The sequence below is a fragment of the Acomys minous genome (assembly GCF_964271855.1).
Source record: "Acomys minous genome assembly, chromosome: 1".
Lineage (NCBI taxonomy): Eukaryota > Metazoa > Chordata > Mammalia > Rodentia > Muridae > Acomys > Acomys minous.
The window spans coordinates 63,193,368-63,219,262 of NC_140483.1; the positions used below are offsets into that span (position 1 = coordinate 63,193,368).

General features: G+C 43.4%; 2 protein-coding genes across 16 annotated transcripts in view; one reads left to right on the forward strand and one right to left on the reverse strand.

Annotated features, from left to right (window-relative positions):
- LOC311607631 (uncharacterized protein) overlaps positions 1-18,722 on the reverse strand; it is a 57,226-nt gene extending 38,504 nt beyond the window's left edge. For 2 of the 3 annotated variants that reach the window (XM_084799538.1, XM_084799537.1), the window contains exon 1: positions 11,321-12,108. In XM_084799538.1, the coding sequence (XP_084655664.1) occupies positions 11,321-11,452 (132 nt within the window). In that variant the 5' untranslated portion in view covers positions 11,453-12,108. Of the gene's footprint in view, positions 1-11,320; positions 12,109-16,917 lie in introns of those variants that run through there. The other variant, XR_014782672.1, reaches the window with a different exon arrangement.
- Positions 1-25,895, forward strand: part of NCKAP5 (NCK associated protein 5) — a 915,906-nt gene that overhangs the window by 636,986 nt on the left and 253,025 nt on the right. The window lies entirely within an intron of this gene.

Genomic DNA, 25,895 nt, shown 5'->3' on the forward strand with positions numbered 1-25,895 from the left:
AAAGAAATTTTGTTCAATGTTATACTTTTTGCTGTGTTTGCTTTTTCCTTAACTTGTAAGCAGAGAGCATGATAATAGGTACATGTCTCTGAATGAGAATTCTCATACTTCAAAACTTTAATATTTCATCATGAGAGCTCAAAGCCACCATCCAGTCCTGTATACCTAGCTCTCACTTTATGAACTGTGCAACAGCTTGTCAATAATTCGTCCCCATGGCACTCTATAGCTGAACGTTTCAGCTTGCTGCAATTAGTAATTATGTTTTGGTTTCTCTACTGTGTTCTAGTAGAAGGTCTACACATGGCAGGTACATATAAGTCAGAAATGCCCTTGGTCACAGCTATGGCTCAGGGTTGCTTGAGCCGCGAGGGCTGAGCAGAGCACAAACGTGCTCTTGTTCTGAGACTTTTTCTAATGGGAATCTCACGTTAGTCTCTTCTCAGGAGCAATACTGTGGACTATACTGGGCTCTTTAGGCCAAGTCAAGTGAGTAAAGATGAGCAACGTAGCAGGTACTTTTCTCATTTCTCTGGCATTCCCAATTAGAAGCAACCAAATAAAGGGAGGAAGCCTTTGTTTTGGCCCACAGTTACATTGCATCCATAGCGATAAATGCTGGTGTGTTCATAGTGGGTCTTCTCTAGTTAATTAGCACAGTACAGACACATCCTCACAGACATGCTCAAAGGATTGTCCCCTAAGTGATTCTAGATCCTGCTGACAATCTCAGTGAACACCCCAGACCTTGACAGGCCCTTGTGTACGTACAACTGCTTAGCTCCTTATGTAACTTCCCCTGCGTTCACGATAGAAGCACATTTGTGAATAAGGGAGGCTGGTTTCAGCCCACAGAGAAATCAGAGCGGTTGTAATTTTCTCTTTGTTAATTCAGTCTTAATTCACGAGTGGGGGTTCTGTTGCTCATGCGTGACTGAGACTCAGTAACATTTTCAATAATCTATGTTGTCATCACCGTCATTATCTGTCCTATAGACATCTTGGCCCTGACTCCTAATTACAGTGTCCTGGCCACTCATTGTACCTAATTTATAATTTCAAGATGTGTTTGTGTTTAATAGATTAAGCCATCAGGAGGAGACTTGAGATCAAAAGTCAAATGCTTAAGTGTTTTTAAAGGTTGCTTTTGCAACCACTGAACAAAAGGGGAAGCAAGTAGGAAGTCTTTGCTATATAATATTGCTCTCCAAAGGACATAATTATTTTATAATTTAAATTGTAAAAGCTAAATGATAATGATTGAGTGTGTGCCCTGACCCTGCCTACCACCAAGTTTAATTTAATTAAAACTTACAAAAGTGAATTTTCGGAAATGTGAATGTTGCACCTATAGTCAACGGGCATGAGAAACAACTATCCTCAGGGTCTAATGCCATTGCCATCTGATGGCTTTGTCCTGTCTTGCCAAACAGGCAAACCAGCTGACCTTCCTTTTTGTAGCTCTTCTTCCATCTCCTTGCTTCTCTCTCACCTCCTTTCTCTCTTTAGTGTTTCCTTTCTCTCCGTATTGTTCCATATCTTATTACATCCTGCCCACCCCACTCTCTGGTAACATTGTTATTTCTTGGCCTGTGGGTGGGAACCTACAAGAAGCAGGTTCTCAAGAGAAACATTTGAACATTTCTCTTGGCCATCCTTGCATGGGGGAGATAGTTGACATTATACAGAAGAACATTCTAGAACTGAAGACTGAGGCTTTGATGAGGAAGAGTGTTCATTAGCATATGAGTCTCACAGTGAGAGAGGGAAAGTCCCACTGTGGGGTCCCAATGGACTGTTACAAAGTATTGCTCCCCAGAGTCTGACTTATGTGTACCGTAACCTTTCTTAGCTTGTAAGTTTATTCGGAGTTTGGAGTGGCTTTTTGTTTGTTTGTTTTTGTTTTTGTTTATTCAAGATAGACTTTCTACAGTCCAAGCCAGTTGTGAACTTCCCATGACCTTCTACTTAACCTTCCCAAGAGCTGGTATTATTACAGCAGTGTGTCACCATGAAAATAATAATGACCCCATTATTATTTTCCCTATTAGTTGTATCTATTAAAGAGACTCGTGATAGTTCCATAAATTCTTACAGCTCTCACTCATCAAATCCACCCTCCCTTTTTCTACCATCCTCCCTACACTCCTGTCACAACTTCAGTCCATCACTGTCATAGATTCTAGTCACATTACTTTAGAATCACATACATGTAAGAGAGAACAGGTAACATGTATCTCCAATTCCTGGCTTATTTCACTTTAAATACTGCCCTCTAAGTGTGTCCATATGCTGCCGATGAGAAGGATCCATTCTGCTTTTAGACTACATAATCTTCCATTGCGGATCATATTATACATTTTCTTCATCCATTCAACTAACAGGTACATGATTCCTTCTCCTAGCAATGACGAATACTGCTGTGATGTACGTGGCATGCAGATATACTGTCTTCACTTTCCTTGTGTATATGCCTAGATGTGGGATAGATGGACATTATTGTTTTTATTTGGGAGATTTAAAATATTTATTTTTTATGTGTGTGTTTGTGTGTGTGTTTGTGTGTGTGCATGTGCACACATGCATGCATTCCTATGGAGGTCAGAAGGAAAGTTGCCAAATCTAATGGGTCATAAGAATCAAACTCTGGTTGTCAGGCTTGGCAGCAAGTGCCCTTCCCTGCTGAACCATCCATCTGACTCCTAAGTAGTAACCTCTTATGATGGTTAGCTTTCACAGTCAACTTGGCACACTCTATAATCACCTGGCAATGCGAGACTCCATGAGGTATTGTCTAGAGTATTGCCCTGTGAGCATGTCTGTGAGAGAGCTCTGAAGACACTAACGTGATGGGTAGGCCCACTTGCTATGTGTGGGGACATTCCCTAAATGGAATATAGGACTGTCTAGGTGGGGAAGGCGACTGATTAGAGCAGGAATGCATTGAGTGCATGGATGTGCGTGCATGAATGTGCGTGCATGAATGTGCATGAATCTTGACTGTAGATAACATGTGACGTATTGCTTCAAATCCCTACTGCTGTGACCTCCCTTCAATTATGGATTATAACTTTCCCCCTTAAGTGTCCCTCCTTGAGGTATTGTATCACAGCAGCAACAGGAGAGGAAATGAAGACATGGCTATACCATACCCCACTTGGGCTGTAGCAATCTGTATTCCTGCCAACTGTGCAATGGAGTGCATACAGCTGGGTGTTCTGCTGGTAGGTACCCACAACCCTCCATTCATGGTCTTGTTGAAATGACCAATTTGTGATTCTGTAGTACCCGACATCATGTTTCAGTGGTCTGTCTTAAAATCTGATATAAATAGGTTGGTCTTTTGTCTTCCTTCTTTTTGTCTTAATCCATTCTGCCAGTCTGTGTCTTTCAGTTGGAGGATTTGCTCCACTTTGATACAAGATTGTTGTTGATCTAAAAAGATTCAGTCCTTCAACTTTTTATTTTGTTAATTATCATGGATAGTCTCTGTTTTGGTCTGATTTGTGACCTGATAGAGTCCTGGTTTCTTTTCCGTTGCTGTGGTCAAATACCCTGACCCATAGAAAAGGGTTTATTTGGCTTTAAAATTTCAGGTTACCATCCACCATGGAGAACATTTCAGTCAAGGCAGGAACTCTAGCTAGTTGCAGAATATCTCCAGTCAAGGGCAAAGAGAAAGACCGCACACACGCTGCCTGCTTGCTCGCTCGTTGAACTCCTTCTCAAACAGTCCAGGGCCTGGTGTGTAAGACGGTGCTACCCACATCCAGGGTGGGTCTTTCCATCCCAAGTAGCGTTGCAGTTTGAATGAGAATGAGGCCTCTGTAGACTCATGTATCTTAATGTTTGGTTCCCAGTTGCGGGACTGTTTAGGGAGGATTAGGAGGCATGGTCTTGAAGAGGGGTGTCATCCTGGGTGTGCTTTGAGGTTCTGAAATCCCACACCAGGCTTTCTTTCTCTCTGCCTCCCGCTTCAGGATTAGATGTAAACTCTAGGCTATTACAGTAGCGCAGTGCCTGCCTGACACCATCTTCCCCATCCTAGGAGTACTGGATTCCCCCTCTGAAACTGTTAGCCAACCCTCAAATTCAACACTTTCTTTTTATAAAAGTTGTCTCGGTCATCCTGTGTAAGCCATCAAGCAATCAAGACAATCCTCTAAGACACGTTCAAAGCCTGGTCTAGAAAGTTCCTCTGTTTGAAGCTTATCCTCGGGTGATTATAGATGGTAGTGAACTGATAATTAAAAGCTAACCAGGAGGGAGGATTGGTGAACGCATCAAGTTTGGTAGATTTGTGTACCTTTGCTTCTGGTCACATTAAGATTTTCTTGGGTTTCCATGACTGTCATCATTATCTTTCCTAAATTTCTGCAGATTGGATTCCAGAAACTGTTATCTGTCAGGCTGGTTTTGGAGTCAGTAATTCCCTCTGTTTTTTGTTTTTCTTGCTTGTCTTGGCAAGTCTTTCTTTCTCCTTCACTTCAAGAGAACAGCCTTGCTGAGAGAATAATCCCTGGCTGGCAATGTCTTTGCTTTTGTTTTCCATTCAGCACTTAGAAGTCACTCTGCTCCCTCCTCTCCTATAAGGTTTCTGCTGAGAAATCTCTTGTTAGTCTAATGAGACACCCTTCTATGTACGTTGGACCTATTTTCTTGCAGACTAGGGATTTCATTCTTTATCTTGTGCTGTCAACATTTAACTGTGCCGAGCTGTAGTGAAGATCTTTTTATGGCCATGTCTGTTTGGAGTCCTGTAATTGGCATTTTATGCACGACTTTCCACATCTGTAGCGAGATTAGGGAGCTTCTGTGACTGTCCAGTGGGCAAATTTTCTAGATCTATGGAGATCCTCTCTTCTGCTTTGAGTGTTCAGGGAATGTGGAGCATTTGGGGGCCCAGGCCAGGAAGGGGTGTGAGTTCCAGCCCAGTGTTGGCTACAAAGCAAGACTCTGGCTCCAAAACCAACCAACCAAACTAAAGAATAGAAAGAAATAAGAAAATCTGAACTTCATTGAATTTAATGGCATCCGGGGTTCTTAAACGTTTTCATTGTTTGTCTCTTTGCCTTCTGTTGTTGGTTTGTTTTTTCTTTCTTTCTTTTCCTTTGTGTGTATGTATGTGTGTGTGTGTGTGCGTGTGGGTGGGGGGGAGAGCACACCAGCCTACCTGCAGGCTTGTTTGTGATATTTCAAAAAAAACCTGTCTTCCAAATTGGATATTCTTTCTCCTGCTTGATTTGAACTTTCGTCACAACTGTCAAATATACATTTCATGTATTTTCGTGAACTTTCTCTAAGATACCTGTTTGATTCTTTTACAAAACATCAGTTTGCTGAATTTTTCCTTCCTACCCTGGACTGACATGCTGATTGTCTGTGTTCTCTTGGATCTCGCTGAGCTTTTGAGTGCTCATGCTTTTAAGTTCTCTTTTCAGACATTCTCTCCACCTCTCCTCTCTTGGATCTGTTGCTAGAGACTCATTGATTTTGTGGGGAGGCATCCCCCTGCCACTGTACTTGCCTTGTGTGAGGCAGTACACCAAGTAGGCTTAAGGCACAGTCACCCGGCTGGCTGTGAGGCAGGACCCATGACCCAGAGCAGTGGTGTTGGGTCCCTGAAATGGGCACGTGTATGGTTTTCTGAGTAAATACTGACAGTAGCTCACTTTTCATGGTGGCTTCTGGCTATTGTACCCTTAGAGTCACCTGGGGGATGATGTGAGATCCTCTTCCAAAGCAGATCCACTGTGCAGTTCTGAGGTTGCTGATCCCAGCAGGCTGCTGATCTGGCAGGGCTGTGCGACTCCCCAGAGGCATGCAAAGCCAGTTTCTGTGGTGATAGGGTTTCTTAGACCAACCCTCCCCTCAGCCTGGCCAGCTATAAAGCTCCGAGATAGACACTGGTACATTTTGCTTCCCTTTCTATGCTATTAGCCGAGGTTTAGGGGTGTGTGTGTGTGTGTGTGTGTGTGTGTGTGTGTGTGTGTGTGTGTGTGGTGTACACATGACATGAGCATTCATATGGAGGTCAGAAGATAACCTTGGTTGGCATTCCCTAGGCACTGCCCACCTTTTGTTAAAGCCGGGGTCTCCCATTGGCCTTGAACCTTACAAAGTAAGCTAAATGATTCTGGCCATTGTATTTCTAGGGATTCGCCTGTTTGTGTAGCGCATCTCACCTTCTCTGGGATTCAGTGAGAAACTCTGTATCAAAAAGAAGGTGATGTCATCCTGAAGAATGACAGCTGATGTTGACCTCCTACTTCTACACACATGTGCAAATGCACATACACAAATATACACGTACACCCATGTGTAAACATACGTACATGCCTGCAGAGAGAGCTTTTGAATCATTTTTTTTAGTATAAATAGAAATACAACTCCACTTAATCTCCTTATATATATTTGTCTTTGTTAGGGTTTCCATTGCTGTGCGGAGACACCATAACTATAACTCTTATAAAGGACAACATTTAATTGGGGCCGGCTTACCGCTTCAGTGGTTTAGTCTGTTATTGTCATGGTGGGAAACATAGTGGCATGCCGGCAGACATGGTGCAGATGGAGCTGAGAATTCTACATCTTACTCTGTAGGCAGCAGGAGACTGTGTGCTCCACTGGGCATAGCTTGAACATAGGAGACCTCAAAGCCTGCCCCCAATAGTCACACACCTCCTCCAACAAAGCCACACCTACTCTAACAAGACCACGCCGCCTAATAGTGCCACTCCCTATGGGCCTACCAGCCAAACACATGAGTCTATGGGAGGCATACCTAGTCCAACCACCACAATAGCTGATGTTTAGTGTGCCCTTTTCTGAAATTTCCCATTAGAAATGTTCTGGCTCAGTTCCACAGTTAAAAGCACTTGCTGCTCTTGCAGAGGCCATAAGTTCAGTTCTCAGCACCTACATCCTGAAGCTCACAGTTGCCTGTAACTCCAGGACCAGAGGATCAACACTATCTTCTGTCCTCTGTGGGCACTACACTTATGGACACAACACACACACACACACACACACATACTTCAAGCATTCAGACTGCAGGCATAACAGAGGTCCCCCGTCATGATACCATCACCACACTGTCATAATTCTTGGGACAAAACTGAATAAACAGAGATTATATTGCCTCCCAAAACATTCAAGAGATGAAGCTGACAATGTGTGTGAGCTGCTAAGTGAGTTTAGCAATGTGACCAAACATAAGGTTAACTTCCTAAAAATCAATAACTTTCCTCTTGAGATGTGTTATGCCTATGGCTACATAATAAGTTAGTTCCCAAGGAAATAGATCCTACTGAAACCCTGGGTTAGAGTTTCCCCTGAGCAGAGCACATCTTGTAAGTGAATCAGCTTAATAAAGAAAACAAACAAAACAAAACAACAACAACAAACACCCACTTTGAGATGGCTTCATTTGCGGCCAGGAGGGGAGGAAAAGGGGTGGTGGATGTGAGAGGGTAAATAGGTTTGTTTCTTCATATGTAGGAGGGGGTGGGGGTAGGTGCATACTCAGGCATCCCTATGTGTCACAGGGAATATGTACACATGAACACATGTAGAATCCAGAGTTCAAGCTCTGATGTCATTTTTGAAGAGCTATATACTTTTTTTTTTTTTGAAGCAGGGTCTCTTCCTGGCTTGGTGCCCTCTGACTAGGCCAGAGTGGCTGATCATCAACAATTGGGGACCTGCCTGTCTCCTCCCCCGTAGTGGGATCACAAGCGCACACTAACATATCTGGTGTTCAGGCTCTTATGCATGTAAGGAAAGGCTTTCTTTGACTGAGCCATCTTGCCAGCCATGAGGGGATGAGTAGACTTTACATGACATCTTGATATTTATCTTATAAATGTTATAGGAACTTATATGGTTAAAAGATTCTATGACAGCACATTCATCCTTCAGTATCCAAGGCCATTGGTTCTAGGACCCCAAAATCTGCAGTTACTCATCTCTTCTATAAAATAAATGACAGTATTTGTGTTTGATCTATGCATGTCCCTAAAAATCAGTATTTCAAAACAAATGAGCATATTTATGAAATAAAACTGTCTATTAAGTGAAACAATGAATATTTCATATTATAGGTGTCTCCAGCTATTTAAGAAGTACTCTATGGGTATCCTCAAATCCCTGTACCATTTTTCCAATGGGCTTCAGAAGTATCTGTGTCTCTTGGCTAATAGATTTTCTTTATATTTTTCTACATGTGAGAAGAGCCTCAAGTTCCACAGGGCCAGCCCTCAACTCATGGCTGCCAGTAGAGAAGGAATCTCCTGATTTTCTAAGGAGTGAGCCTCAAATCATCCCCAGGAGGACTTGATTTGGGCTGGGCCCTGGGTCTCTTCTCATAACTAACCCCACATCTCTTTTTCTTCCCAAGAACCCCTACTCATAAACCACTGTTAGGCATATCTCCGCTTTGCCCTCTGCTTCTAGCAAATCTACCTTACAGCTGATGTCCTTCTAAAATTACAACGTTGAAAACTGGAGAGGTGGCTCAGTGGGTAAAGTGCTTACTGCGTACGTATGAGAACCTAAGACGGGAACACAGCACCCATGGAAAAGCCAGGATTGGTAGCCCAAGTCTGCAGCCTCAGCACTGAAAGGATGGAGCAGCTGGGCAGGTCCAAAGCCTGCACTTGCCAGTCGGTGCAGGCAAATCCATGGTGTCCTGGTCCAGCAAGAGACCCTATCTCACAGAATAAGGTAGAAAGCAATGAAGATACCTGGGGTCTTATCTGGCCTCTGTGGGCACACACACAGGCAAGAAAGAGCACCTACACACACATACTCACATACATACACAGAGTCAACAACTAAATCAAAATTCTAAAATGTATCCACATACACTTTCGAAAAGTAGAACTTACCATGGGATGTGGGCACATACTACAGGTCCTACCTCTCGGACGTGATTATACCATCGGAATATTGGTATGTGCCTCTTTCTATATATCTCCTAAAATTTCAAAACTCTTAATTAACCAAAAAGCAGGCATCTATTCATTATTTTTCTTCATGTATGAAGTTTGCCTTCATGTTTTCCTATGTGCAGTTGTAAGCTGTGCAGAGGCAGAAAGATGGTATTGAAATGAACATGTAGCCCTCACATCCATGGTGCACCTACAATGGGTGTAGGAAGTCTTCATTATGGGAATGTGTGCAGCATGAAATTATTATTAATCTAGGGTGTTGCCACACAGGAAAATATTAATAATTCACTGCATAGTCTTACCTGATTTAGTTAAATGTACCATAATTTATCTAGCCATTCATTTCCCTGTTATTTTAGATTTAGGTTGTTTCCATTACTGTCATTTAGACAAATTATATAGAGCAGGCTCCCAAAATTATTTAAGGTGGCTTAACTCATTCTTCTGCCTGAATTGTCATTCCTGATTAATGACATCAGGTTTTACCAGCTGTACCTGCTACAACCTCACAGCCTGACTCTTCAGTCAGTTGTCCTCTTCCGAACTGTGATACCGCCCCCATGAGCATACCACCCCCATGAGCAGTCTCCCTTCAGCACACCCTCCCTGGGAACCCAAGCCCTGTTCTCCATCTTTCCTGATAAGGTTTAAGCAAAGGTCTGCATCACCTTTCGCTGTGGTAGTTTCTTCTTCTGTTGCTATGAGAACATAGTCTGGCAAAAGCAATTGAAGGAGAGAAAGGTCTACTTTGGGCCACGGTTCAAGGGCACGGTCCATCGTTGTGGGAAGGTCGTAGCAGCAGGAGATTGAGGGAAGTGATCATAGCAGTCAGGAGGCAGAGTCTGATGCTAGGTACTGCCCGGTTTGCTTTCTCTCTTTTTTGCAGTCCAGTCCCTGCTCAGGGAATGGCTTTGCCTATCATGAAGATGTGTCTTCTTGCTTCTTGCTTCACTTAGCACAGTCAAGCTCATCTCCCACATGCATGCCCAGAGGACCATCTCCCAGGCGACTCTGAGATCCTCTCAAGTTGCCAGTGAGAACTGACCACCCAAACCACTTATGTTAAAGTCACTGTCTCCGGCATGCAGAGTCTCCTCCTCTGCTGTGTACGTACTGGCCTCCAACCCTTCCCTTCCACCTCTCCTTTAACAGACTTGAGCCACATCACTCTGCCTCTCATGCCTGTTTGATTTGGCTTCTACAGATTTTCATCCCTAGAAAGGAATCTCCAACGTTCACGTGTCAAAAATATACTTTTCTCTCAAAATGAGCTCGGGCCCAGCAGGTCCTCTTTAAAAGGAACATGGGATAGAATCTTGTGGAATGGCTCCCTACGTTGTGTATGCTACTTTTATTTGAAGATTGATTTTTATTATTTTCTACTTTTTTTCCTTTATTAATTTATTCTTGTTACATCTCAATGGTTATCCCCTCCCTTGTATCCTCCCATTCCTCCCTCCCTCCCTCCCATTATCCCCTTACTCCCTCCCCTATGACTGTGACTGAAGAGGACTTCCTCCCCCTGTATATGCTCATAGGGTATCAAGTCTCTTCTTGGTAACCTTATGTGTCTGTATGTGAAGACGTCTGTAAAAGCGAAAGTGCTCCCCAAGACCTGAGTTACAGTTGCAGTTCTTTTGAAGTCAGTGCCAGGATCCGAACCCTGGTCTTCTGCCAGCGTAGCACATGCTAGTAGTGCTGAGCACTCTCCCCAGCCTCACTGGCCTGCATCTTGAAGCCATAAGTGGCGTGGACCCCTGCCTTACGTGCAGTGTGCTAGAAGTTTGGGCTGCCTCTTTTTATGCAGTGTTATCAGCATAGTCATGTCTTGTGTCGGCATACTTCTTGAGACGGCTTTCTTCATGATAGATAACATGGCTGCAGTCAGTCAAAGCTATATGCACATTTATACATCACCTAAAGTAACTCTGACAAGAAACCTTCAATCAAGCCAACCAAAATCTCAACATAGATGGGATACATAATCCCCAGGCCCCACCCTGTACCAAGGATGTTAGTGATGGGTAATATCTGGAGGAAGGAGAATCAATCATTCTTTTTTTGAGAGTGGCCAATGGTAGGTTTCCATACTCCAGTGGATACCCCATTACCATCATCTACATGAACAATACTAACTGCAGTTGGTGGGTTATCAAAATAAGTAAGTAAATAAATAACTGTGAAGTTGGGAGGAGTGCCTGTTATGGGGAAGATTGGGGGAGGGTTGAAAGAAATAGAGAGTAGATATGATCATATTTTATTATACAAATATATGAAACTTTCAAAAAAAAATCCAAACAGAAAGAGTCAGAAGATACAGAGCCATGTTTATCAAAATCCCCCTGGAGGGCCCATTCCTGGATACCTACCTTCAGGGAACTCAAGCCAGAAGCAATTATGTTCTGTTCCTGAATCAATCCCTTGTGGCCAGAGACAAGCCAGGCACACATTGATTCAGCCCTGGGCACGTTCACCAATTCCTGTGACAAGAGGAATGGCATAGCCCTAATTAGATGAGACAAAAATAGGACATCCTCCTGTGAGAAAGGGACCAGTGCTGGTCAGGGCTAGGACCTCCCTAGATTCATATACTGAAGACGAGACGGGTGTTTTCTAGATGTCCATGGGATTCTGCTCAGTCTTTAGACATGGCTGGCCACATCCGGTATCATCTGTGACTCCCTACCTATGGGTGAAAGAGGCAGGCCTGACACCAACTAGATCTTTAACTGCCCAGTGCTGTATATATTCTAATAATGGCAGGATGACTAGATTTTTTTTTTTTTTTCAGTTAAGTGCCATGGCACAAGTCTGTAATCCCAGCAAACATCAACTCATCGGGGCTTGAGAGGAGCTGAGTCAAGAGAATGAGTTTGAGAGCAGCCTGTCCCTAGAAAGTTGTTTTCCCTTTAACTTTGATTTTTTTTTCAAGGCTGTGTTTGGCTCGTTGTCTTTGAGGGACCTTGGAGATGATTCAGTGCTTAGATGCACTTGCTATGCAATCGGGAGGACCTGATCTCAGATCCCTAGCACATAAATATCAAGCCAGGTGGGGCCATGCAAGCATGGAGCCACCTTGGGAGAGGGGAACAGGGGCATCACTGGGGCCTTGCTGGCTGGTAGCTTAGCTCTGAGTAAGTGGAGTAATGGAGTAAGTAGAGAGGGATAGGGAAGGACATGATATTTGATATCACCTTCATCCCACCCCCTCCTCCTCCTCTTCCTCCTCCTCCTCCTCCTCCTCCTCCTCCTCCTCCTACTACTACTACTACTACTACTACTACTACACACACACACACACACACACACACATACACACCACGGAGAAAGAATCTTTTCTATATAGTGATCATCACAGTTATTACCCATAACTCCTTTTAGTTACCATCACTCTAGTGCCCTAGACTTTGTCCATGCGTACACCTGGTTTTTGCCATGAAGCAAACATTGAGACCGTGGTAGACGTTGTTCCAGGGCAAATGCACCGGCAGCTTACGCCTGAAATTATAATGCCTTCTTAAGTCCATAGTGAAGATGGGAGCAAATCATTGTGTACTGTATTTGAAATGCTTCTTTCAAGGAACTCAAAAGTAAAAACCTGTGGGGAAGAAGCCAGGCTCCCTGGAGCCAAAGCCACCTTTCATGCTAATGTGCTAAATGAACAGACACTCTGATGATGGTTGGGACAATCTACATTGCTTTTTTGGATACCACGCAGTGAATTCGAGCTATTGTTGCAGCCCTTTTTGTCTCCCTTCTGAAAATGCATTTTTTTTCCTGAAAATACATTTAAGATTCAAAACTCCCCAGCTTCTAGATACAATCACCATAATGAGGTTGCGCGTCACATGTATATGTAAATCTTAAGTACCATTTTCCCGTCTTTAAATTATGGTGACAGAAAGAAAAACAACTCATACATTTTTGATCAGATCAACGTTATGCTTTTGGGTTGAAGAATTTTAATTGGGATTGAAACGGTGCTGAAGGATTTTCTTTTGTGCTTTCTCTGATGTTTCAGACCACTAAATGTTACTCTTTAGATGCAGTTAAAGGCACTTAGCACTAATCCCATAGGAAATGACGTTGCAGCATTTGTTTTAAGTCAGACTTGTGCGAGAGAAATGCCATTTGTATTTCTAGCTCAGATTAAGCCTGTGAAAGCAGACGACGGGCAGGATTAGTCGCCCCCACCCTCATTTACTGAGCATCTCCCTGTTAGCCATGGTGCTAGGAGTAGAGAATGGGTCAGCAAACCGGATCCAGTTCCTGCCTTCCACTGCCCCATCAGGGAAGAAAGTGCAGTCGAATTACTGTACAGTGGAACAGTTACAGATGACAGCAGATGTGGGGGCATAATTTGCATCTGTCATTCAGCTCGTGGTTGAAAAGTAGAAGCAGAAGACAGTGGGAGACTGACCAGGAGTAACAGGATTGAGCCACGCCTGTTTGTCTTTAGTTCTTTCTGCATTTCTTCGGATGCCTCATTAGGTTTGCCCCTGACAGCGGAGAGTACACTATGGAGACTTCCTCAGGGTGGCTGTGCTCTACGAGGGGGTGGGGAAGATGCGGAGGTCTCCAGACCCCAACGGCAATCCCTGTTCTTATACTCTGGAAAGAGAATTCTGAGGGGACACAAAGAGTAGAGCGAGCAGTCTGGAGTTTAGTTAGAACAAATGAAGCAAGAACATGTTCTTCAGAATAGACCAGCGGCTGGACAGTGGCTCCACGGCTGGCCGTGCTTGCCGCCCTCATAGAGAATCTAAACTCAGTTCCCGGCGCCCATAGCAAGCAGCTCCCAGCCCCTCCAGCTCCAGGGCTTCTGATTCCCTCTGCCGGCCTCTGAAGGTGCTCACATGCATGGACACTTCCTCCTACACAGATACACACACACACACACACACACACACACACACACACACACACACACACCTAAAAAAAAACCAAGGAAAGGAAAACGAGCTGACCAAGCCAAGGTACAAAGCCTCCAGGCTGACAACCATGGGGCTACAATATCACACCCCTCCCTGTGACCTTTTTCCAAGTTCCTTCCTCAGGGTACACACTGCCAGGAAGGGGTCTTGCTTTTCTCTGAAGCCCAGAATTCAATATGTTGTAAGGAGATGTTAGTATAAAAGACTCTTGTAGGGGGTTAGTATTCTCTGAAGTTTAAACAGTCATTAGGAGAAAGGGTGTGAACTCCCCACTTGCTCTGATAGCTAGGAAGTTCCGCAGTTACACTGAACTGGCCCACCTAGAGACTCCTGCTGTACCTCCTGTCCTGTTTGGGGGTGGGAAGGGGCCACTGCACTTGCCTGTTCTTCTTTGTGTCCTATTTTGGAAACCTGTAAACCTCTTCCAGAGGCAACTTTCTACCCAACAGTATGGCCTCCCCCCCCCCCACACACACACACACTGCCAAGGTGCTTTAAGAAGTGTCTTCGGATTATTCTGTTAATGTTTCCAGAAAAGACAGGAACAAATGTCTATTCACTCCAGACAGGACACAAATAAAAGGAGCAGCTCTACCACAGCACGTGGTGGTTGAACCAGTGCGTTTATTAGGCTCACTAGCACAGGGGAGGGGTCCCTTACAAGAGCATGGTGACTCCTCAAGCAGCTCCATCACCTAGTCTCACCCCATTAGGAATGTTGACCTCATGGAAGCTGCACTGTAGCACGGCTATTTCAGCTAACTTCCAGCTGGACTCCAGCATCTTCCAGCTAGGGAAATTGAAGGCTGGAATCCCAAGTGAGAGTCTCATGACTGGGGAAGAGTGAGGAGTCTGTCCATGTCACCACAGACAAGGATAGCACTGTCTTTTTCTACTGAGTTTTGAGCTATGGCTACCAGGTCAAGGTGATGTCTACTATAGGTTGGCAATGGGATTGATCACATTGTTCCTGGGGGCCAAGACACAGTACTCCAGGAGATGAGAGACTGGAGAAAGCTGTATCAAGGTTACATATGAAATAATCCTCTCGGTAGAGAAAGATTAGAATCTCTCCCCCACCTGGCCTACATAGAACATGCATGAGAAAAGCCCACATTATACAAACATGGGAGAGGGGGAGCTGTTTCAAGGACCCGTAATGGCTCATGGATTACCTGGTCCAGTGCTTTCTGGGATTTTCCCTCAGGCCACTAGCCCATTTTCAGGAGTTTTACCTTTTTAAAATAAACTTCTCCATTTATGTTTCTAACCATGTGCCCATGTCTGTGATCTAATTCTTTGCCTATGGACACAAGAACCTAGAAAACTCAAGCTAGTGTCCCGAGACTCAGACTCATGCATATGAAAATAGTACAACCAAAATACACACCCAACAGTTTCATAAAATATGCAGTATAGCATATATTAGCTCTTCTATGAAAACTAACCTGGCCCAAGATCAGACACAAGAAAAACAACTGCACTAACTATCGATCCTGTGACGACTGCCTTCCATTTAGCGGTTGCTACTTCTGCAAGTTCACTGTCACCTCAACCCTTCTGGCGAGTGCCAGGAGTACCATTTCTTCTTTATAGCCATTGGCTCAGTTTAGGTTTCAGTGAATTGTGAAGGTCATTGATTTGGCCCATGGCCTATAAAAAAAATGGCGAGATCCTCCTCTTCCTGGGATGATTGTCCAATTTCTTAAATTGCTTTTCACCTTGTACTATTTCCCTGTCTCAGACTTGATGCTTGTTTCTCGGTGTTTAAACTCTTGGGCAATTTTTTCCCCTAAAAGATAGTAAAGCCTAATATATACAGGTGAGGCAGGACCCTCCACATGAGAAAGTCTGTGGATACTTAGCAAAGATGTATAGTGTGTGTGTGTGTGTGTGTGTGTGTGTGTGTGTGTGTGTGTGTGTGTGTTCTAGAGATCTCTCTCGGGCCTTCACACTTGCATAGGGTTCTCTGACTGACTAGACATCTTCCCATCTCAGATTTTAAAATACTGTGGGGAAAAAAGGTAAAATGTGGCCTTCTTTTTGAGTTTTAGCATCTTCCTATGGTAATAGGTACATTTATTAAAAATAAGTTGAGTATATCATACATTGATGGCTATAGTAGGGGACTCACAAAAGCATCCTAGTCTGTGTAAGTACCAAGTACTCCCAATGGAGACCAAGAGGTAAGCATGAAAACCTCATAGCATTCTCATAGAATCACAGAGCTGATTCTTTCCTACACTGTCATTTTTAAGTGTCTCCATATGCCCGTATGACTAGTAAAACTTTGCTTAAATGTATTTTTAATTATAGCACGTCCTCTTACCATTTTTCTCAGTCAACTTCTGGCATCCAACTTTTTCTGCTCATGTGTCTGAGGTTAGCAGGGTCATCACAATTGGGGAGGGTTAACTTATGAGGTGGAAGATGACAGGCAAATTAATGTGAGGAGCTTACACACACACACACACACAGACACACACACACACACACACACACACACACACACACACACACACACACAGGGATTGTGTTATCTGTCCTTGCTCTATGTAGCAGCTCTTCTCCAATGATCTTAGAACCAAGTGCTCTGGACTTTGATACAGAAGCTGTTATTACCTTGTCAGGGTGCTTGAAGAACACAGGGCAGGGTTTTATGCAGGAAACACCCCAGTAGGTTGATGCACAGGAGTTTGAGCAGAAACTCCATGAAGATGACTGGACTCCATACTCTTGGCTCTGGCCTTTGAAGAGGCATCCAGCAAAAGATGGAACACAGGGTCACAGAAACAACACTGGCATGTCATGACTGTATCCTCATGGGACAGAAAGAGCTCCTGCCTCTCTTCCTAGTTTCATAAGTGCATTAACCCTTTCATTGTGGCCCAACCTGACTTCATCTAAGGCTACTTGCCTCATAGCATAATATAATAATAGCCTCATTTCCAATTCCCTTCCATTCACATTGGGAATTAGGACATATGGGATTAGGAGGATGGACCACAAACTGAGTTGTAGAGCATATATACCTGTTTCAGAAGTCAGACATGATGACAAAAGATACAGGAGAAGAAAGCATCAGCTGCCTCACACCAACAAGTTGAAATACTTGAGAGCAGTAGAAGGTCAGGGTTTTACATAGCCTTCTCCAGTTGCCTAGGACCTTCTCAGTAACTCACTGTAATCTGGATGATGCTACAAAGTGGACCAGTTGCTAAGTGAACACATCACAAAGCCTTGAAAGAATAGATGAGGAGTGCTCAGCAGCAGGTCTTTGGCCTTTCTCACGGCCCAGAGAATATTGCAGGAGAGTGGTGGCAAGAAAGAAGTGCTGTGAAACGCTGCCGTCTGGACGTGGCATAGCGACTCACAACTTCTGTGCTTAATCTGCCCAAGACTTGCTCAAGTTCAAGCCAGTTAGCTAGTCCAGGGGAGAAGTTTCCAGCACCTCAACCCTAGCTGAAATCTTTGGTAGTTAATGGCCGTTGGGGAAGGCAGAGTCACTTTTCCTCAGGAGTGTGACAACTGGTAGGTTACTGTGGACAACCCTAGGCTCATGCAGGCATGGTCAGCACACAGTGGGTAGAAAGAAAAAGAAAGAAAGAAAGAAGGAAAGAAAGAAAGAAAGAAAGAAAGAAAGAAAGAAAGAAAAGAAAGAAGAAATGAAAAAGTTTGGAGGGAGATTGTTGGAGGGCTTGAGGGAAAAGGAAGAGAAAGTACAGGAGTAAATACGATCGAGATACATGGTATCCATATATGAAATTTTCAGAAATAAATTTTTTAAAAATTAAAATAGGTAATATAAGAAAGTGGGAGCAGTGGAGATAACAAAAAAAAAAAAAAAGAAATGTAATAAATACCACTGAGCTCGGCCTCTCCTTCAGGGTATAGGATGGCTTGCAGAACCTTAGGGCAAAGTTCCAAAGATCTCCATCCTGCCTGCTCCCAGTTTTTCTCCCTGTCCCTCCTTCACCTTCTCTCTCTCTCTCTCTCTTTTTCCAGAACCTGTTTAAAATAATTCTCTTGAGTATTGTAACTCTGAATATTATTAAATGTGCTCTCAAAATGATTTCCAGATTTTTAAGTATAAATTATATAGTATGGATAGTTTTAAAGTTTTTGATAGTTGAATCAAGCAAAACCAATGGAATCTAGCCAGTAGCCACAGACTTTGAAAAGATTCTACACTAAACAACCATAGAATAAGAGAAATGTCTTCCTCCCCCACCTGAAACTTCTTTGCTTGAGTATTAGTTAGGATTCTATAACAAAATGAATGTTGAGCACTTTCCAAGCCTTCTAGAATGCTCTAGTCCAAGCTGTCATGAGGGCTGTCTTCCTGGTTTCAATAGGCTGCCTACCTGGCATGCCTCACATGACAAAAACAGCTCTGGTTGCTTTTTCTGTTATTATAAGGACATTAAACCCTGCATGGTGGCTCAACTTGACTTTATCTAACCCTAGTTACATCACCTTCAAATCCAATTGGGGATCGATACATATGAAACGAAGAGGGGCATAAATGTGTTCCATAGCAATTTCATTTTGAATCTCTGCTTTCTCTTCATCCTGGGCTTCATGTCAAGAGCCTCCCAGCCACCTGTTATCAGTTACCTAGTGTTGTGGTGATGGCTTGTAACAACAGCTCTGGCATTGGTTCAGACTCCCTCCTGAGAGTTCAGTCATCTGGATGCTTCTGGAAGATGGTGCAGTAATGCATCTGATGTCCAGTCTTGGCAACTGGCTATTTGGAGTGACAGAGAATCTCAGAATGAATCATATCTGCTCCCTGTTCCTTCTCATCTACTTTTGGCTTGGCCAGCCTTCCTGTAGTGATCCCAAAGAGACAAGGGAAAGGGCAGGAGGGAGAGAAAACAGAACAGGAGAGGAAAGGAGAGGAGAGGAGAGGAGAGGAGAGGAGACACATAAACACCAAGGCACCAAGCCCTAGCTGTGGAGCTATGACAGTTTCCTCTGGTATTTTATATTTGGCTAAGTACCTTACATAGTCAGCTCAGAGCCATGGGATGAGGAGAGAGGTTACACATCAGGATGGTGAAGGCTGACTAAGTCACAATAGGGATGAATATATAAATGTATACATATATGCACACACACATATTGGGAAGTATACTTCAAGTGCCTTTTTTTACAGTGTGTGTGTGTGTGTGTGTGTGTGTGTGTGTGTGTGTGTGTGTGTGTGTGTGTACAGGAGCCTGTGGAGGCCAGAAGCGTGTGTTGAATCCCCTGGACCTGGAGTTGTGCTCCAGCATGAGTAGTGGGAACTAAACTCGCATCCTGTATAAGAGCAGTATGTGCTCCTAACTGCTGAGTCATCTCTCTAGCTCCATGATCTTTTTTATTCGCCACACTTCCCACCCCATAATATTGATTCTACACTATTGAAGAAAAGTAGAGTAGGTTTGAGGATAATTTGTCTTAACTTGATTTTTTTTAATCTACACCTTTTCTTCCTAACAAAATAATAATCACTTTGATTTTGTGATGCGCATGTCAAAATAGCACATTTGTGCCTTGGGTAGATGGCTCAGTCGGCACGTACTTACCTTGCAGCCACAAAGACCTAAGTTTGATCCCAGAATCCGTGCTTTGAAAAAAAAAAAAGGAAGAAGCTAAGTGCATGATGGCACTAACTTATTGTCCCAGTACAATGCTGGGGAGGCAGAAGCAGGCAGATATCTGGAGCTTTCTGGCCAGCCAGCGTAGTCTGCTTGTTGAGTTCCAGGCTAAACAGAGTCCCTGTCTTAAAAAAAAAAAGAAAAAAAAAAAAGTGGATGTCATCTGAGGCATGATACCTGAAGCTGTCCTCTGGCCTTTATGCACACACATAAAATGCATACATATATACACCTACAGAAAGGGACAGGGAAGAAAGAAAGAGAGTTCATTCAGGAAGATTTTCTCCAAATTTGCTATCTTTCTTTCTTTTTTATATTTTTAGCTTTGTTTCTTTTCCATTCCTATTAATTTATTGTAATTTATTCACATTACACCCTGATTGTTATCCCCTCGCTTGTATGTACTTATTTGCCTTTTTAATAGAATAATAGGGTCATAATAAGTTTTATTTTTATAATATATACATTCAAAACCAGCACATTTGATTTCTCTTTTCAAACAAAATGCCCCAGCAGGAATGTGTGTAGTATGAGAGTTTCATCTTGGGAGCTGAGCTTCACTTCTGCAGCTGACAGTCCACTTCTGTCTGCTTTCCTACCCCCACTGTTGTGCCATTCGGCCACTTAGGAAATACCATTCAATTGGCTTTTCTAGTGTGTTGAAACACCTGCACAAACCCGGCTGAAGAAAAGGTCTTCCGCTGGCAACTCGTTCATCTTTCCAGGCCATAAATGGGGTGAGACATTAATGAGGTTTAGATGTTAACATGACTGCCTTCTTCCTCTCTTTGCCCAGTTGAGTAGTTCACCAGCCAATAAATAATTGTTAAGCGCCTTATGAAATAGATGTATATGCCCTGGCTATTGTTTATCTTGCTGCTTATCTCCAATGATAAGAGATAGAGTTATTCAAAGTCTCACAAGTGCTCAAACCATGCATTGATTGGGAGAAGTGTAATCAATTAAGGAGTAATATTATGACATCAGGGTGCAAAGGCACAGCCAACCACTAAGCATTCTGTTTTAAATTAGCATATGCTTACATACATTTGCCTCTTACCAGGCATTTTTCTAAAAAAAAAAAATGTTATGGATAATTCATCAAATCCAGGCTTGAGAGATGGCCCAGTGGTTAAGCGCATCGACTCTTCTTCCAGAAGGCTCAAGTTTGGTTCTCAGTACCCAGGTCGGGCACTCACAATTGCCTAGACTCCAGTTCCAGGAGATCTGATGCCCCCTTCTGGTCTTCTTGGGTATTTCCACTCATGTGCACATACCTGCACACACATACATTAAATTAAAAATAAATAAATCTCTTTTAAAAATCCTTCAGGTCCTCACAATGAAAATGAGACAGTATGATAAGAAACTGTGCAGATGGAGACACTGAGTCACAAGGAAAGAACATAACATTTGGGGTCAGTGGTTAATACATGGTGAAGCTGAAATGAATCCCCAGACATTCTGACCCTTTAAATGATGCTTCATGCAGCCTAATATTGTGTATAGAACTCATCACTTTGTGTAGCTTTAGGATTAATATGAAAATAAATGAATGCTGTATTCATTCAGAGAGACACACATATTTTACACATGTACAAGAGTATAGAGTTTCAGTATTCCCCAAAGACACATATATTGAAAGTATGGCACCTGGACTGGACTATTAAGAGGTTCTGAGGTCGGGCAGACAATTGTCAGTAAAGTACCTGCTTTGTAAGCATTAGGATCTGAGTTCAATTCCAAGATTTCCTGTAGATTGATCTCTGACCACCACAGACATGTACACATATGTTTGTGTATATATATATATATATATATATATATATATATATATATATATATATACACACAGAGAGAGAGAGAGAGAGAGAGAGAGACAGACAGACAGACAGACAGACAGACAGACAGACAGAGGCAGAGACAGAGAGAAAGACAGAGAAATAATAGCACCTTTAAGATGACAGCCTAGAAAAGGCCTTGGCCATTGGAAACATGCACTTGAAGGGGATGGTGGGGCCTTGGTCCCTTCTACTTTTCTACTTTCACTCTCCTTAGTATAAAGTGGCCAGTTTTGTTCTGCCATATATTCCGATGGTTGTATACCATCCCACTTCCCAGAAACCTAAAGCAGTGTGTCCATCAGATCATCGGCTATTACGCCGAAGTCATGAGCCACGTCAAAACCTTTCTTTCCTTTTATGTGTTTGCTGCTGTGTCTGCACATTAGGCTGCCTGTATATAGAGATCGAGCAGGGTGTCTTTCCTCAGTGTCTGTCCACCATCTTTTTTGAGACAGGGTCTCTAACTGTATCCAGTAGACTTTACAGACTAACCAACATGTCCCAGGGATCTCCATATTCCTGGTGCAGGGATTACAAGCATGTACTACCACACCAGGCTTTTTTTTATATGGTTCTGAAAATAGAACTCACATTTTTGTACTTACATAGCAATTTATTGACTGATCCATCTTCCCACCCCACAAGTAAATCTTTTCTAAGTTGACTGTCTATAGGTTTTGTTATAGTGACAGAACCTAATTTGACATGTGGCTTTAGCAAACAATTCTGTAATCCTGGAGAACATTTGACACAAACGTGGCTTTATGCCTTCTCCATGATATAGGACAGAGTAAGACAGAATGCAAAACTATCCTAGGAGCCCTATGGCTGTCCTGTTAGTCCTAACAGGTCACCCTGTTAGGTGACCTTTTTGTTTAAAGATCGCCAGAAAGAGAGCCTAACATTTGGTACTTGACAGATTTTGGAGCTTTTAGACTTGTGTGTGTGTGTGAGAGAGAGAGAGAGAGAGAGAGAGAGAGAGAGAGAGAGAGAGAGAGAGAGAGGGAGAGAGAGAGAGAGAGAGAGAGAGAGAGAGACAGAGACAGAGACAGAGACAGAGACAGAGAGAGACAGAGACAGAGAGAGACAGAGAGAGAGACAGAGACAGAGACAGACAGAGAGAGACAGAGAGACAGAGACAGAGAGACAGAGAGAGAGTGAGAGAGACAGAGAGACAGAGACAGAGAGAGACTAGGTATATATGAATGTATGTGCTTGTGTGTGCATGCAAAATCAAGTCAGCCTCATGTGTCATTCCTCAGGTGCCACCGTCTACCTTGTTTTTTTGAGATGGTGTCTCTGGCTGAACTTAAAACTCCCTGATCAGGCTAGTAGCTGGACAGTGAGCTGTTCCAAGCACTGGGATTATAACCACACATCCTATTACCCAACTGCCCAACTGTTTTTTACATGGGTTATGGGGTTCAAACTCTGGGCATTATGCTTGTATAGCAAGTCCTTTACAGGCTGTGCTATCTCCCCAGACTAATTTCCAAGCTGATTTCCCTACTATGCCCTCAACTGTAAAAGTGACCTTCAGACTGGAGGTAACCACTCCAAAAGAACAAGAAAGAGCTACAGGTAGGAGACACAGCCAGTCTCTGTGGGGATGGAAGACACAAGGCAAGCATGTCTGCATCAGGTAAACTGCCCACTTCTTGGCTTTCATTAAACCCTCATTTCCCCTCTTAGCTTAAGGAGAAACCTGTCCTGACCCACTTCCTTGTCTAAATCTCCAGTGCCAAGCACCTTGAGTATTTTTGTGTTAATTCTTCAGTTGGGGGGAACTCTGTCACTTGATGTGATTCAGTGTGGTTTTACAAGCCCCTAAGTCCCTCTATCTAATGCTCAAATAATCACCACGATTAGTCAAATGAAATCCCCAACGCGTTTGTGAGGCTTTGAGATTAGCCATCACTTAAACCTTCCACAAGCTCATCCATGCCAAAGGATTAACCTGGACTAGCTGGGAAGAATTGTCTCTTGCCAATTATGCCTGTTTGTATTCTATTGATCTGTGTTGATAAGAGGAAATTTCATATGATGTCAAGAGAATTAATGACACTTTAGGATTTGCTGGGCTGCTTTTAAAAGGCGACTCATCTTACAGCACACAGTACAAAGGGAGGCATCTGATAACGTTTTCTACTTCCTGAATCTTTGGACAGGGACACCTTAAAAACTTCAGTCTTTGTAATTTACACCCCCTTCTAGCCATTTAGCTACAACAAAACTGCTATCAACAACAGAGTCTTTTTGAGAGGCTGAAACTGACTGCTGGGCTCATAGTACAGCCCAAGAAAAATGAATCCATCTTTGATGGCCCCACTGCTGTTATGAAAAAAAAAAAGTCTTCCATCCTTGGTGGAATATAACATTTTTCTGCTTGTGCAAACTGTCTCCTGCAAGGCATGGGGGTGTCACATCTACAGATGTCCCTAACAGGAAGAACAGCTGAGTTCTGTAGGAGTTGCCTTCCTAAGAAGCAACTGTCTGGACATTGTGACTGCTGAGCCCTTCAGACCCCAGCTACTGGTTATGGACCCAGAAACTTAGTTTATATGTGCCTTTTTGTTTTTCCTTCATGCCGAGACCACATGGGCTAAGTGCAGTTTCCAGTCTTTCAGACTCCATGGGTGTTAGTTATTTTTCCTCACTGCTGTGACAAAATACCCCAAAATACCTTGAATAAGGAAGAGTTTATTTTTACTCAGAGTTTGAGGATACAGCCTATGGGGCAGACAGGGCCGTAGAGGCATGAAACACAGCTGGTCACATTGCATCCATTGACCGGAAGCACACAGGGATGAAGCTGGTACCTAGCCTTCTTCTTTTGATGTCATCCAGGGCCCTAGCCCTGATGCTGACCATAGTCAAGGTGGGTCTTCCCACCTCCGTTAACCTAAGCTAGAAACACCCTCTCACATGTGCCAGAAGGTTCTGGATCCCATCAGGTTGACAGCCAGTATGACGTCACACCACCCAGTGTGGTTGGGTGGGGAGAGTGGACATAGCTTCTCGTGCTCTGCAAAGGTGCTTTTTAGATGCTACAAACTTTCTTTTCACCTTGCCTTCCTCAACAATCATATCTGATTTTATTGTAATTTCTGTTGTAACTTAATTATCTTATTTTTATCCAACTAATAATTATAAAATCATTATGGGATTTTTCCCCCCAACACTGCATTTTTATAATAAGACCTTAAAACATAATTGTTCTTTTAATTTTTTTTTAAAACTCAGCATCAATTTGTGTTATACTTTCTGCCTTCTTAAATAGGTAAAGTGTGTTTGTGTGTGTGTGTGTGTGTGTGTGTGTGTGTGTGTGTCATACATTTGTATATGTATATAGGAGTATGCATACCCATGTGCTCATGTGTGCTTGCCAGAGGCAAATACCAGGTTTTTCCCTTTGCTCACTACCTCATTTTTTGAGACAGGGTCTCTCTGTGAACCTCAGTTAGACTGGCTGGCCAATAGACTGTCTCCCTTCCATGGCCTCCCCCTTGCTGGATTTCCAGGTGTGCACTGGAACACCTGCCTTTTACACAGGTCCTGGGTGTCCAAACTAGAGTCATCACGCATCCACAGCATCCCCCTCAAGAAATAAGCTATCTTTCCAGCCCTGTTAGGGGTTTCCCATCTTTCATTCTCTGCAAGGAATCTATCAGATGAGTTCAGCCTTGTCCCAGTTAGAACAAAGAGAGAGGCATGCCTGCTTGTGATCCTGCATAACTGAGACCACTGGGAAACTCCATACTCTCTAGTGGCAAATAGAGGAGTAAGCCTAAGAACTGAAACCCCTTATGTTGTTAGGCAAGCCAGAAGCTTGCCTCACTCCCAACCCTCTGCAAGCAGGCTGTTTTGCAATCTGGAGCCTCCCTGGGTGAGCTGTGGCAAAATGGATCCTAGGTATCTGTAAGACACAGCACATCCCTGCCTGCACTGATGTATTCCTGGCCTCTTCCCTACGTTTCTCCATTTAGCCCATCACTTAATCTTTGGTATACCTCACGGGGCAGCCATTGAAAATAATGAAAATGCTACTTCCTCAGCAATAGCAATGATGGAGTTCCTCATGCCTGTTGAGCAAAGAGGCCACATGGAGCCAGGAAGCCTTCTCAATGGAGGTCAGGTGTAAAGAGTAGATTACTGACAGCACTGATAAGAGGCAAGGACTGTACTGATGTCATTCACCCTAATAGCACCATCCCCTGGCATCGTGCCTGGCATGAGAAGGATGCTCAAAATCACTTATGCAACGACTCAAGAAAAGGCTACGGAGTTGACTCATTCAGGAAAGTGCTTGCCAAGCAAGCGTGAGGACCTGAGCTCAGCCCCGAGAACCCATATCTAATGCCAAAAGGCAGGAAGATGAGGCTCACTGGCAGCCAGTCTAGGCAACTCAGCAAACTCCAGGACAACACGAGACCCAGACTCATAAAGCAAGGTAGTCAGTACTTTAGGAATGACACCCTAAATTGTCCTCTGGGGTCCACAAACTTGGGAACACATGTGAATTTA